Here is a 16057-nt window from a genome sequence, read left to right as displayed (position 1 = left end):
CAAATTCTTTTTCCATATAGGTTATTACAGAATATTGAGCAGAGTTCCCTGTACTACCTAGTAGAATCTTGTTGGTTACCTATTTTAAATACAGCAGTGATTCAGCTGGTTTCTATGAAGCTCTCCATGTGATTCTGACCTGCAGCCAGCTCATGCATGAGAATAGAGTCATGTTAATACACACAGTCAAAAGGCCTGCTTTTTACTGACTATTCACCAGGACTCTTGACCCCAAGGCAAAGCCCTGCCACCCCAGCTGCTTCTGAGAGTCCTCATAGAGGTGTTATCCATTCCTCCCAGGCAAGTCAGCAAGTTCTAGCTGCCTCACAGTGTCCCCTCCATTTCTAGCTTCCTCACCTGTGTCTGCTGCTGCACGGCTGCTTAGGAGCCGGTGTTCTCACCAGCACTGCTCTTTCTGGGAGCAGTTCCCAAAGTCAGAGTCAGAGGTGCTCAGTGGCTGTGGCAGCTGGCGGGGGGGCAACCCCTCCCCAACTCTTCCAGCCTCTGGCCCCTCCAAAGGGCTCCCAACCTCTCAGCACTTGGAAGCCTTTGTGCCCACACTAAATCTTGCAGCAAGAAGCTTCAAACACTGCCATCATACTAACAACATTTTATTTTTTAAAAGAAAAAACTATAAGTTTAAAATATGTACATCATCTATATTTCAGTCTTTTTCTCTAAAACTTTAATTCCTCAAATGGCTGGAACATAAGCAGACACAGAGGACCATGGTGACCTGCAGAAAGGAAGTGAGAGGCACTGATCTGGTGGTTTTCATTCGAGGATCAGGTAGGAGCTGAGCGCTTTGCTCCGCAGGTTCTTCATCTCCTCGAGCACCTTCTGTCCTGCCTTCTCCGTTGGCTGTGCTTGGTCTTTCACCTCTCTAAATATAAATATATATAAAACACAAACCCAATGAGGACACATCAGGGCACCTCTTAAAACATTCTTCACCCACCACCACCCTGCTTCTGGGCCCAGTGTCACCGGTGATGCCGCATGAAGACGGGAGGAGCTGTTTATACACAAACACAATATAAACCATACTTAGTGATCATTTAGTTACCAGTGAAAACACCTGGCTGGAAGTGATTCAAATCTGATTTCCAGTCTCAGTTGCACTAGGTTCTTAGCAGAGCCAAGTGACCTAAACTCTCAGCCTCTGCTTCCAGAGGTACATGTGGTGGGAATTCCCATCAATGAGGATTATTGCAAAGGGAAATGAGAACTTATGCATGGACATCGCGGCATGACGGCTTCTAAATGCTCAGTGGGCAGGAGCTGATTCTTTATGTTTATGAGTAAAGTGGACACACAGTGTTTCTGACTCTGACAATGGCTCCGGAAGGTGGGACTCAGGAAGGAGGGTTCTGCACCTGGGTTGATGAGTGGCTGATGTGGGGCCTGGATGTTGCTGGCATGGTGAAGGGTAGAACTTTCCAAATCCCTGGGAGGACAGGATTAGTGTATTTGGTTGAAAGCACAGATGTCTAAGGATGGTGAGCTCAGCTAGATGATCTGTCCAGTTAGAAGAATTCAAGACAAAATTAAGTGCTTCTCTCTGTTCACAGCAGCACTACTGACAATAGCGAAGGCATGGAAGCCACCTAAGTGTCCGTGAACAGAGGAACGGATAAAGAAGATGTGGGGCATACACGCACTGGAACATTACTCAGCCATAACAAGCATGAAATAATGCCATCTGCAGCAACACGGATGGACCTTGAGACTACTATTCTAAGTGAAGTCAGTCAGGAGAGAAAGACAAATACCATATGATATCACTCACATGTGGAACACAAAAAGTTAATACAAATGAACTTATTTACAAAATAGAAACAGACTCACAGACATAGAGAACAGATCTGTGGTTGCCAAGGGGGAGGGGTGGGGGGGATGGACTGGGAATTTGGGGTTAGCAGATGCAAACTTTATGTGGAGAATGGACAAACAAGGTCCTACTGCACAGCACAGGGAACTATACTCAATGTCCTGTGATAAGCCATAATAGAAAAGAATATGAAAAAGAATATATGTACAACTGAATCACTTTGCTGTACAGCAGAAATTAACACAACATTGTAAATCAACTATACTTCAAAAAAACCAAATTAAGTGCTTGTGAAAGATTTCCTAAGGAGAGTGAAACTTCCTAAAGTTTTGGCAAGCGCCTGAAAGTTTTGAAAAAGGAGAAGTATCTCAAAATGAAAAAATTAAAACTTCTCTAATGCATATAATTAAAAAATTAATTGGTACCACTTTATGAAATCAGTCTAAAAATATATAGTTCATGTCACCCTTAAATATATTAATGGCTGAGTGATATTGTGATAATCTAAGGGGAGCTGAATAATGTGTCAGCAACTAAAGTCACTCACACAGTTTCTTGGATATTTTGCAATATAATTCTCCTTAGTAGGTCTTGAGAGGGTGAGATCACCATCAAGATAGCAAGGAAGCTCTTGGGTTGATTACAGCCTTCAAGAAAGAGCAGATGATTCTTCCATGAAAATAAGTATTTGCCAGAAACCAAATTGACAGCAGTCTTCACGGGGACATTAAGTATCACTGATGTGTTTTTTATTTCTATCCCTGTCTGACCAAGCTCTCATGTGTGTCTGTCTGACACTCTGTCTGCATCCAGCTGAAGCTGAAGGAGGCGAAAAAAAGCACAAGTAAGGACTGAAAAGACAGGACTGAGCATCAGGTCATGCTTGGTATACATGGAGAGAATTTCAGAACTGAATCTCTGCTGTATAGCACAGGGAACCCTACTCAATATCTTGTAATAACCTATAAGGGAAAAGAGTCTGAAAAAAAAGATACACACACACATATGTGAGAATCCCATGGACAGAGGAGCCTGGTGGGCTCCAGTCCATAGGGTCCCACAGAGTTGGACATGACCGGAGCGATTAGCACACACACACATGGTGGTTTAGTTGATAAGTTGTATCTGACTCTTTGGACCCCATGACCTGTAGCCCACCAGGCTTCTCTGTTCATGGGATTTTCCAGGTAAGAATACTGCGGTGGGCTGCCATTTCCTTGCCCATATTTCATGTATATATACATATACACACATCACTGTGCTGTACACCTTAAACTAATACAGCATTGTAAATCAACTATACTCCAATAAAATTTTGAAAAAAATCATCTGTGAGGTATCATTGGAATACTATACAGCCAATAAACTGATAATTATATTGATAATTTTGGCACATAAAAAAATGTACAAAAATAATTTAAACTGGAAAATAGGTGAATTCAAAATGCCATGGATCTATTTATTGAAAATGTGTGAAATGTATGTGTATTTTGAAAAAAAAAAAAATTGGTGTGCAGAAAATGCTTAGAGTTATTGTTGTTTTTTCTGTTTTTTGTTTTTTTTGGTAAAGTAGCTGAAATACATTAAAAAAGGAAAAAAGAAAAGAGAAGTTTTTTCTTTGGGTGAAGATATATAAAGTAATAAGTTCTATTTCATTTAATATTCATTTGATAATCAAATGGGATTTGATATGACTTTCTGTAGTCAAAATGGTGAAAAAACCATGTGAAACAGCAAATAAACAATGAGATATTGGATATCTCCAATATCCAATGAGATATTGGACCCTGCTCATGGGTCAAACTGTTCTAAGTCCAGGGGCTATGTTTCAAACTGAAAAAAAAGGTTCTATTTAAAACTCTTAGCCACATATTTGAAACCTGAAACAAAATGCAAAGTGCATCTCTTTGTTGAGGCGTCAGACGTACTACGTAGTATAACATATTTTGTTGCTAAATAGCTGATTAAAACAGATGCTCACTGAAATTCTATTAAAATTTTTTTTCCCTAAATTTTGTTTTAGAAGCTGCTAATCTACTTTCTGAGAAGTGCTGGTTTGCTATAGGTTTCTGTTACTATTACAAATGAAACAAAGGAACCCCTTGCTCCTCTAAGATATGTGGGCATTCCCTTCTGAAAAGGCAGGGCCTCCTCCAAACACCCTGAACAAAGAAGACAAACAAAAAAATTTACAGCATACACAAGGAAGTAATTATCCTTAATATATGAGGCACTCTTATAAATAAGAATAAGATAAAGACTTTCTGCAATATAGGCAAAAAAGCCCCCATAAAAGAAGAAAAATATTTGATAAGGGTAGGAAAATTTTTACCATCACTCATAAGTGAAGAAGTTAAAATTAAAACAATAATGTGGTCATTAACAGCCTATCATATTGGAAAAGAAGAAAAAAAACGTCTGATAATATTCCACGTTGTTCAGGGCATTTGATTGTGGGCATCCTGACCTCTGCTGGTAGGACGTTTGTTGATATTTTCCTGGATGGCGCAAAGCACTATGTAATAAAACCATAAAATGAACATGGATTTAGTGTTTATGTTTCAAAGTTTATCCTAAGGGGACAGTTTGATAAGTTTGCAAGGAATTATGGCACAAGGAAATTTGCTGAAGCCCTATTGGCAAGAGCAAACTATTAAAGAGTTGACGTGATCATCAGTAGAAAGATCGGCTAGCACATGATGGTATATCTACCAGTAAGATATAAAGGTGGGTATCTATATTTATAAACATATGATAACAATATGCTAAATGAAAGTCTAGAAGATAAAACAATATGAACAATATGATAGAATTCACGTAAACACATACAGTTGGCCCTTTGTGTCCATCAGTCCAGCATTTTCAGACTCAACCAACCCCCAGGTGGAAAAAAATATGAGAAAGTTCCAAAAAGCAAAACCTGAATTTGCTGCATGCTGAAAATTATTTAAAAATCATTTACACTGGGTGAGGTATTATAAGTAACGCAGAGATGATTCAAAGTATAGGAGGATGTGCATAGGTTATATGCAAATTCTATGCCATTTTACATAAGGGACTCAAGCATCCACAGATTTTAGTACCCAGGCTAGGGGGTGTCGTGGAACCAATCCCCCATGGATACCGTGGGATGATTGTATATACAGTTTAACAAAATACAGTAGGTGTTTGTGTGTTATTTAAATAATTAAAGTATTAATACTTGGAAGACCACAAACCAAAATGTACAAGATACTGCCCCTGGGTGGTAGGATTATTGTTTTTATTTCATTCGTTATATTTTTCTATATTTTCTAACATTTTAATAATTTAAAAAGACTTAAATAATTCTAAAAGGATAACTGGAATTTCAAACTTATAAACCATATGAACTCTAGTGGTTATATCCTTTACCAAAGTATTCTTCAAAACCAAGTTCTGAAGGATGATGGTAATGTCTGCCTAGCTAGCTGTCCCTGATACAGAGATGCAGGAAAGGGTTCACATGTGCAGAGCAAGCACCGGGAGAGGTGTCCTCACACCAGCATCTCATGGAATCCTCACAGCATCCTGGGAGAGAGGTTTTGTTTTCTGCACGTTATGAATGGGGAGACTGAGGCCCAGTGACTGAAGATAAGCAACGAGGCTGGAGGTGGCATGGGTGGTAAATAGGATACATGTCTAAATACCTAAAGCACTGGAAATGTGTCTCTTTGGAGATGTTTTTAGAGTCAAACAGTTCTGTATGTCGTGTAGGACAAATTTTATCCTGGGCTACCTCTTCCTAAGTCATAAAGCATCCACTTACTTCTCCTTCTTGGTGTCCCTGTAGTCCAGCATTGGGAATTCCGCTTCGATCATTTCTGGGGTCAGCATAATGTCCATACTCTGTTCACAGAGCTCACTGAAAGGAACAAAATAGAAAAGTACTGCAATCATTTAAGAGTTACATGATTCCTTCAACATTACTCACACCTATACTTCTTGGATCTACATTAAAGAAAGTATAAGACTGATAAATAGCTTTCTATCAACCGACAACAGTAGGAATGATTCTTTATAACCAGAGAATAACAAGCAGCTTAAAAATGGGGTTTGTTGTTATAGTTGTTGTTGTTCAGTGGCTAAGTCATGTCTGATGCTTTGCAACCTCATGGACTGTAGCACGCTAGGTTCCTCTGTCCTCCACTATCTCCTGATGTTGTTGTTCAGTGGCCAAGTCATGCCTGACTCTTTGTGACCCCATGGACTGCAGCCGAACAGGCTTCCCTGACCTTCACTATCTTCTGGAGTTTGCTCAAACTCATATCCATTGAGGTGACGATGCCATCCAACCATCTCATCCTCTGTCACCCTCTTCTCCTCCTGTCTTCAATCTTTCCCAGCATCAGCGTCTTTTCCAATGAGTTGGCTCTTTGCATCAGGTGGCCAAAGTATTGGAGCTTCAGCTTCAGCATCAGTCCTTCCAATGGATATTCAGGGTTGCTTTTCTTTAGGATTGACTGGTCTGATTTCCTTGCTGTCCAAGGAACTCTGAAGAGTCTTCTCTAGCACCACAGTTTGAAAGCATCAGTTCTTTGGTGCTCAGCCTTCTTTATGGTCCAACTCTCACAGCCATACATGACTACTGGGAAAAACCACAGCTTTGACTATACAGACCTTTGTTGGCAAAGTGATGTCTCTGCTTTTCAATACACAGTCTAGGTTTGTCATAGCTTTCCTTCCAAGAAGCAAGTGTCTTTTAATTTCGCAGTTACAGTCACCGTCCACAGTGATTTTGGAGCTCAAGAAAATAAAACCTGTCACTGCTTCCAGTTTTTCCCCTTCTATTTACCATGAAGTGATGGGATCAGATGCCATGATCTTAATTTTTTAAATACTGAGTTTCAAACCAGACTTTTTCATTCTCCTCTTTCACCCTCATCAAGAGGCTCCTTTATTCCTCTTCACTTTCTGCCATTAGAGTGGTGTCATCTGCATATCTGAGGCTGTTGACATTTCTCCTGGTAATCTTGATTCCAGCTTGCGATTTATCCAGCCCGGCATTTTGCATGATGTTCTCTGCATAGGAGTTAAATAAGCAGGGTGACAATATACAGCCTTGTCATACTCCTTTCCCAATTTTGAACCAGTTGTTTCATGTCTGGTTCTAATTGCTGTTTCTTGACCCACATACAGGTTTCTCAGGAGACAGGGAAGGTGATCTAGTATTCCCATCTCTTTAAGAATTTTCCACAGTCTGCCATGGTACACAAAGTCAAAGGCTTTAGCATAGTCAGTGAAGCAGGTATTTTTCTGGAATTCCCTTGCTTTCTCCAATGAATGTTGGCAATTTGATTTCTGGTTCCTCTGCCTTTTCTAAACCTGGCTTGTACATCTGCAAGTTCTCGGTTCTGCTGTTGAACCCTAGCTTGAAGGATTTTGAGCATAACCTTGCTAGTATGTGAAATGAGCACAATTGTCTGGTAGTTTGAACATTCTTTGACATTGCCTGTCTTTGAGATTGGAATGAAAACTGACCTTTTCCAGCCCTGTGGCCACTGCTGAGTTTTCCAAATTTGCTGGAATATTGGGTGCAATACATTAACAGCATCATCTTTTAGGATTTTAAATAACTCAGCTGGAATTCCATCACCTTCACTAGCTTTGTTCATAATAATGCTTTCTAAAGCCCGCTTGACTTCACACTCCAGAATGTCTGGTCCTAGGTGAGTGACCACACCATCGTGGTTATCTGGGTCTTTAAGACTTTTTTGTATAGTTCTTCTGTATATTCTTGCCACCTCTTCTTAATCTCTTCTGCTTTTGTTAGGTCCTTACTGTTTCTGTACTTTATTGTGCCCGTCCTTGCATGAAGTATTCCCTGATATCTCCAATTTTCTTGAAGAGATCGCTAGTCTTTCTCATTCTATTGTTTTCCTCTATTTCTGTGCATTGTTCATTTAAGAAGGCCCTCTTCTCTTTCCTTGATATTCCCTGGAACTCTGCATTCAGTTGAGTAATCTTTCCCTTTCTCCCCTGCCTCCCCCTTTTCTTCTTCCTCAGCTGGTCACAGCAAACACCCTTTTCCAATAGCACAAGAGATGACTGTACATGGTCAGTACTGAAATCAGATTGATTACGTTCTTTGCAGTGGAAGATGTAGAAGCTCTATACAGTCAGTAAAAACTAGACCTGGAGCTGACTGTGAGACTCAGATCATGAACTCCTTATTGCAAAATTCAGGCTTAAAGTGAAGAAAGTAGGGAAAACCACTAGACCCTTCAGGTAAGACCTCAATCAAATCCCTTTGATTATACAGTGGAGGTGATGAATAGATTCAAAGGATTAGATCTGGTAGACAGACAGCCTGAAGAACTATGGATGTAAGTTCATAACATTGTACAGGAGGAGGTGATCAAAACCATCCCCAAGAAAAGGAAAAATGGGGTTACAGAATGCATACTGTTTGCAGGTATACATGCAACATTTACCAATATTGACTGTATCTTGGACCATAAGGAAAGCATGAATATTTCAAAAGGTTGAAATCATTCTGAGAATGTTCTGTGACCACAATGGAATTCAATTAGAAATCAATAGCAAAGAAGACAACCAAAAAATCCACAACTGCTTTAAAAAGAAAACAATATGCTTTTAAATAATCTACAGGTGAGAGAAGAAATTACAGGGATTGAGGTTATTTTTATCTTGAGGTCTGCTACCCCTTACAGCAGGGGTCAGGAAACTTTTCGAGTAAAGGCCTCAGTGGGTCTCTTTTACAGTTAGCTTCCCAGGTGGCACTAGTGATAAATAATCCGTCTGCCCATGCAGGAGCCATAAGAGACACTGGTTTGATCCCTGGGTCAGGAAAATCCCCTGGAGGAGAGAATGGCACCCCACCCCAGTGTTCTTGCCTGGAGAATCCCACGGACAGAGGAGCCTGGTGGGCTGCAGTCCATGGGGTCACAAAGAGTCAGACAGGACTGAAGCGACTTAGCACCCACACACACTGTTGCAGCATGAACGAAGTCATGGAAAACATTCAAATGAATGAGTGTGGCTGTGTTTCAATAAAACGGGTGTTTTGCAAAAATGGGTGGTAGGCCAGATTTGGCTGTTTGTGGACCCCCTGGCCAGGCGCTTGGTTGCTTAACAGTTACAGCTGGGTCACTGCAAGTGTGAGTTCCAGCTCCAGGAAGCAGGAAGAGAGTCTGCAGGAGGTAAACCCACTCCATCCTGGTCCTGCCCTCAGGAGGACATCTCACGTCTTCTCCTGCCCTCTTGGTAAAGGCCGAGTCACATGGATGACCTAACTCAGGTGACACTGAGCCTCCAGTTTCAACAATTCTATTTCTGTAGAAGAGGAGACGATTATTTTGAGTGGCTGTCTCTGCTACAGTCAAAGAGAAATGCCTCCAAGATCAACAGAGGCTTCAAAATCTAGAATTACAAACAGGAACCCTCTCCTTGCAATGAAACATAAACAGAGGTGGGCAGAGCCATATTCTGTTTGGGAAAACACCCTTGAAAACTGCACAAAGTCACTCTGATCACCTAATCTTCGCTAAGCAGCTGCTCTGTGCCAAGCTCTGTGCCAATCTTGATGCTGGTGATTTACAAGACTGCTTCGCGTTAGCAGTTTCCTCATCTCCAAAGTATGGAAAATAAGAAGACCTTATTGTTGGAGTGAATGAAATTCTTGTCAAGCGCTGGGCCTGACTTTACATTTAATGCTCTGTAAATGTTACTGTTACAACTACCCTCCTCCTCCTCTTCTTCCTTAATTGACAACCCCTGTGAAGTAGGTACTACTATTCTCATTTCAAAAATGAGGAAACTGACTCATGAGTCTGCAGATTAGTGAGGAAATTGACTCATGAGTCGGAACATCAGTGCTGAATGGGGAAGCGTTGCAGAGCATCTCCTCACCTGCCTCCCCAAACTGAACGTCAAGTAACCATGTGGCACCCCGGCCAGCCACCTGGCTGCAGCATCCTCAGGAAACGCCCTCATGCTCTGGGGTTCAAGTAGCAGACACTCAACTTCCCTGTTCAGACCTGGGTTCTAAGCTTCAGACGTCCACGTATTGCCAAGTACCACTGCTTGTGGGCAGGTCTCACAAAAACCAATATTTAGTACTTCACTCACCGGTTATTTACAGGAAGAAATATTAAAGTGGGTGTGCTGTGCTAAGTCGCTTCAGTTGTGTCTGACCCTTGCAACCCCATGAATTGTAGCCTGCCAGGTTCCTCTGTCCATGGAATTCCCCAGGTAAGAATACTGGAGTGGGTTGCCATTTCCTTCTCCAGGGGATCATCCCGATCCAGGGATCAAGTTTCCTGCATTGGCAGACGTGTTCTTTACCCCTAGTGCCACCTGGGAAGAGCCAAAGCGGGCGTGGCCACAGCAGATTCAAGGATACATTTTCACTGGATGTTGTATGCTCATCAGTAAAATCAAATTTAAGTGCCTTCGTTTGGAGGCTATTTTTCTTTTTCCTTAATTTTTTAAAATTTACTTTGGGGGGTCCTAGGTTTTCTATTTTCCCTTTTCTTAAAATTTTTGTTTTTGACTTTTCTTTTAAAAATATTTTATTTGTTTGGGGTGGGGGCTATATTTCTTTTGCCCCTCCAAATCCTACCTGCCTTCTGAGTACTAACCCAAGGGCATGCGATTCTGCAGCCTTGTAAGCCCACTTAGCACCCACTCTGCTCGCCCCTCCCTGAGCACCTGCAGCACTGAAAGGTCAGCCAGTCTGAGACCTGAGACTATTATTCTCCACCACGAATCCAGCATCTTATCTGCTGAGGGTGTGGCTGGGTGTCAGCTGTGTCTTGGCGGGGCTGCAAGCTCAGGTGCTGTGTGCTCCTTGGAAATCTCTCAGAGCACCTGGCATGTTTCTGGAACATAGACGACAGTGAGACCACAGGTGAAAAAGTACCGTTCGACTGTCTCTATCCTGTCTTCTTCCGGCAAGGCGTCAAGAACGGCAGGGACGTCAACAGGCAGCATGACTAAGTTGAAGGAATCACAGCTGTGGAAAAATCACAGAGCAGCCGAGGATATGTGACCACATTAGTAGTCTCAGGGTCTTTATACAATCTTCTAAAGCACTTTAATTTTACCTTTGGTATTTTATGCTACCATCCTGTCCTCTTCACCCCTGGAAACCCACCCATGTCTCCCTAGAGGTAAAGGCGGGGGGTGATGAAAGTAAAAAGTGAAAGTATTAGTCGCTCAGTTGAGTCCGACTCTTTGTGACCCCATGCTCTGTAGCCTGCCAGGCTCCTCTGTCCATGGAGTTCTCCAGGCAAGAATACTGGAGTGGGTTGCCGTTTTCTACTCCAAGGGATCTTCCTGACCCAGAGATTGAAACTGGGTCTCCTACATTGCAGGCTGTGATGGGTACCAGTCAAATCCAAGAGAATGGTGCTAAATAAGATATTTCGGAGAGCTAAGAAAAATAATTTTCAAAAGTGTAGAATCTAAACTTACTTTATTTCCTGGGGGTGGAGGTGGGGTGGGGCAGCTAGATAGTTTACTTTTTCTTCTTAATATTTTTTCCCACATTTATACTCTTCTTATAGGCTTCCCTGGTGGTTTAGAGGTTAAAGCATCTGCCTCTAACGCAGGAGATCTGGGTTCGATCCCTGCATCTGGAAGATCCCCTGGAGAAGGAAATGGCAACTCACTCCAGTAGTCCATGGGGTCACTGAAGAATTGGTGCTTTTGAACTGTGGTGTTGGAGGAGACTCCTGAGAGTCCCTTGGACTGCAAGGAGACCCAACCAGTCCATTCTGAAGGAGATCAGCCCTGGGATTTCTTTGGAAGGACTGATGCTGAAGCTGAAACTCCAGAACTTTGGCCACCTGATGCGAAGAGTTGACTTATTGGAAAAGATCCTGATGCTGGGAGGGATTGGGGGCAGGAGGAGAAGGGGACGACAGAGGATGAGGTGGCTGGATGGCAACACTGACTTGATGGACGTGAGTCTGAGTGAATTCCAGGAGTTGGTGATGGACGGGGAGGCCTGGCATGCTGTGATTCATGGGGTCGCAAAGAGTCGGACACGACAGAGAGACTGAACTGAACTGAACTGATACTCTTAGTTGTTTATTCAATTTCAGACCTCCTCCTCACCTCCTTATATATTGTTCAGTATTATAATTTTAGACTTTTACATAAAAATTACTGGGTATCAAGGACATTAAAAGCACTGAGATGGGGAGGAAAAAACAGTTTGTTAATTTTAAGTTCAGTTCAGTTTTAAAGTTGACAGTATATTTCTGTTTCAAGTTGGTGGAATAAACACTTAAAAAAAATTTTTCCTTTTTTTGGTCTCAACTCCTTCTCACAAACCTCTCAAATGCTATTAGAGGAATAAAAACTGAACACACAATAGCAAAGGGAATACAGAAAAAAATCACAAATGGATATATATTTTTAATAATTTTCTGGAATAAGCTTTGAAAAGCTGGGAGGAGTGCTGTCTCATTAAAAAAGAGTAAAAAATGACCCATGGCAGGAAACTGACCTTCTTACCGACCCTGCAGGTGGCAGGATGGGACACCAGGGGGATTAATTGAAGCCTCCTTGGTGTGTGCAGATATGTCTTGGAGATAAGTTTCTTCTTGTTTAATAAGCAAAAATGTGCCTGGCCCACCAAGCATAGGGCTTGGTTGAATGCAACTATGGCCCATGGTTTCTACAGCTGTAACAAAGAGTGAAGAGGATCTTTATCAACTAATATGGAGTGATTTTCAGGGGATGTTATAAGTGAAAACAGGAAAATACAGAAGAGATTATCCAGTGTGCCACTTTTCGAGTAAGGAAGAGGGGAACATGAAAAATACATATATTCTGTTTAGCATTGTGAAGGGAAACACGGGAATGGTGTTAGAAGACAGAGCGGCTACCAACAAGGGCAGAAGGGAGGGGGATGGAGTGACACGTGTCTGAGTTTGACTTTCCATGTAGCTTTGAATTTGTTAGTGTGTTAATGTTCTACATATTCAAAAAATAAAATTAAATCAATATGAAAGGGAGGAGTGAGTGAGTGATAGTTGCTCAGCTGTGTTTGACTCTTTGTGACCCCAGGAGCTGTAGCCTGCCAGGCTCCTCTGTCCATGGAATTCTCCAGGCAAGAATACTGGAGTGGGTTGCCATTTCCTTCTCTAAGGAAAGGGAGGAAATGCCCCTAAACTGAAAGCAAACTGAAACACATAAAATTTCATATGAATTCCATAAGCACAGTGGAGGGGAAAAAAGAGAGAAAGAGGAAGGGAAAGAAAGAAAAACAAAGAAGAAAAGGAAGGACTTATATTCAATATTCTGTAATAACCTATAATAGAAAGAAGAATCTGGAAATAATATATATACATACATATATATGGTTATATCACTTTGCTGTACACCTAAACCTTTGTCAATCAATTATACTTCAATAAAAAATACTTAAAAAAGTGAAAAGGAGTAGTCCAAATAACTCATAAATATAGTATTTGACTATATATCCACATTCTGGATAGAATGGGGGTAGGAGAAGACTGCAAATAAATCTTGAGCTCTATTTACTATACTTGTTTATTAAAGTGATTATAGCCAAGTCATTCTGAAACTATTTTTAACATTCTATAAAACTGAGTGAGTAAATGTCTTAGGAAGCCAGGGTTCTCACAGAGGAAGAAGAGACAGATAACTAAGCAACTCCATGAGTGTGGGCTGGGATTAGAAGCACCAGCGTAGATTCATGATTTCCAAAATGGGGATAGGTGTGTACAAGTGTGTGTATGTGCACATGTATATGTGCATATGTGTATAGATGTACGTGGTCATGCATTTTTGTATGGCTATGTACATATGTGTGAAAGTATATGTATATACATGTGCTCCCCCACACTCTGGATTGTCTGCTGAGGAGGCCAAGAAACAACCCCCTCCACCCCCAGGGGCAATGTGTGTACCCGGAACCCAGATTTTGGTCTCTAATACCATTCCTCACCAAAAGGGACCTGGCCTCCACCACCCAGAGATTAACCTTATCTACTGACTTTATGACAAAGAATGCAGGTTCTAATGGATAGTCCCACTGAGATCTCCAAGTGTATGTAGCTGAGGAAGGGGTGGAAGAAGGTGGGAGCCTCGACCACTCGTCCAAGGCCAGGCTGGTCTGGAAGACAGAATGGCAACAACTAAAGGTTTTTCATAAGACCAAACTCATCTACTTTTTAAATTCTTACTTTTCTATGTGTTAATGGGTTCCTCTGGAATTGAAAGGGTGGTGACAGTGGATGGTGTTTGGCTGTTATATTTTGCTTTGTTTTGTTTCATGCCTTTCTTGGAAAAGTAAAACTCTGACAACCCTGAGTCAGTTCCTAAGATTCTTCTGGACACTTCACCCATCTATGAAATCCCAAAGTCTGGCACCGCTGGATTATTAATAGGTAATTTCTTCATTGATGCTGACTCAGATTTCATGGGAGTCACAGAGACTCAATAAATTCTCTCTGAATTTATTAAGGAGCAAAGAACCCAAGTGAACTGTTTTGATTATTATGAATGCAAAAATGACTTGGAATAAATAAACATTAAATAACATTGCATGGTTTAACAAAAAACAGATAACTCTCGTTGGCAAAAAAAAGGGGGATATACCAGCTAAGAAACAGGTAATCTATTCAACCACAATGACTGCAAGTTGAAGTATCATTAGTGGGTGTGTGGGAAGTTAAAAAGGAATGCCATTATTATTCTGTAACTCTTTTAGAAACAAAAACATGACCTAGAGTCTTACATCATGGAAATACATGATGAAGAAATAAAGAATCCTCTCTTGATTTTATAATCTGTCATGCAATTATGCTTTATTTTGAAACAAATTGGCCCAACAGAGCACTCAGGCACAGAAGCTGGAGGTAACAACTCCTAGTTGGAGAGTTTTCTTTAATTCATGTGGAATTCATGTTTAATTCATGGTTAATTCAAGCCCAAAGTAACTGCACTCTGAGTGCCTTTTGAAAGAATAGCCTCAGGAGATTTTTCCAAGGACACAGCTTTGGAAAAAAAAAAAAAAACCAAAAAAACCAGGATGTTTTTGTCTTAATTCTTGAGACCCGTGCTTGCTGATAGCGGGTGGACCCTGGCCCTCTGCACTCCCCACCATCTCTCACTTTACATGTTCTGTCTAGGGGAGGGTGCCACACGCAGCTGTGCTTGGTTCCCTGATGACTGGGGTCTGTTCTGAAGTGCCTTCACTCCTCAGCAAAATGGGGATCTGAGTCCAGATGACGGAGGGTCATCGCCACCTGGTGGCAGCAGGGTGACTGCAAGGTTTAGTGAGTGGGGGACAGCAGGAGTGGGAAGAGCTATTCAGGACAGTGCTGGAGGCACCATGTGAGTCCTGATGAGTGCTCCGTAGGGACTCCCTCAGGTCCCCACTCCACAGACAAGGAAATCATTGCTCAAGGGCTTCAGGGATGGGTGACTCGCCCAAGGACGCAGAGTGGGAGACAGGGCTATCGGGTCTCTCAGACACCAGAGTGTCCTCTCTATAAGGCTGTTCCCTCCAGCCCTAGGTTCTGGAGATTTCAGGTCTTAGAAATATGCTAAAGTTACCAAACACAAGTTCACGTACCCAATGCACAGTGAGGCCAAGCAACCCCAAATGCCAGAGTCTGAAGCAGAGGAAGGTCTGCTGCAGGGACCAGTAAGGAGAAGGCGGTGGCTTGTGCCCAGACCTTCAGAACTGCCTGAAGGTTTGCAGGGGGAAGTTTTTAAAGGCAAAATTAGGGGTGAGGGCTGCAGAGTGTGTGACTTTCTTCTGACTGGCTAGTGGTGAGCTACAGACCCCTCTCTAGGTCCTCTGCTATAGCTCCACTCAGAAATGCCCAGATAACAGTATCTGATGCACATTCCTGAGTTACAGATGCCAAACCCCCACCAAATGCAAGAAGTTAACTATTTGATGGCTGTGACCACTGAGCCCCCAGACCTATGGTAACCTGAGAACTGACAACATGACATCATCTGTAACCTCACCATCACCTAATCAGAGATCTGTGTATGGTGAGCTGATCACACACCCTGCAATCCCCCTCCCTCACCTGGTCTTTAAAAATGCTTCCTGAAAGCCAAGGGGAGTTGGGCTTTTTGAGCTTTAGCTGCCTTGTTCTCCTTGCTTGGTGCCTGCAATAAACACTTTCTTAGGGCTTCCCTGGTGGCACAGATAGTAATGAATCCACCCGGAATGCAGGAGACCTGGGTTTG

The 16057-nt window shown here is 42.0% G+C and overlaps 1 protein-coding gene across 1 annotated transcript in view; it reads right to left on the bottom strand.

Moving 5' to 3' along the window:
- Positions 1 to 595: 595 nt before the first annotated feature.
- Positions 596 to 16057, bottom strand: part of CFAP221 (cilia and flagella associated protein 221) — a 125499-nt gene continuing 110037 nt past the window's right edge. The window contains exons 22-24 of the mRNA XM_069577809.1: positions 10734 to 10826; positions 5619 to 5714; positions 596 to 883 (exon numbers count right to left, since the gene is read on the bottom strand). Of these exons, the coding sequence (XP_069433910.1) occupies positions 775 to 883; positions 5619 to 5714; positions 10734 to 10826 (298 nt within the window). The 3' untranslated portion in view covers positions 596 to 774. The remainder of the gene's footprint in view (positions 884 to 5618; positions 5715 to 10733; positions 10827 to 16057) is intronic.

This window comes from Ovis canadensis, chromosome 2 (assembly GCF_042477335.2).
Source record: "Ovis canadensis isolate MfBH-ARS-UI-01 breed Bighorn chromosome 2, ARS-UI_OviCan_v2, whole genome shotgun sequence".
Taxonomy (NCBI): Eukaryota; Metazoa; Chordata; class Mammalia; order Artiodactyla; family Bovidae; genus Ovis; species Ovis canadensis.
Note: the sequence above shows the minus strand (reverse complement) of the source record. Positions and strands in the feature narration are given on the sequence as shown.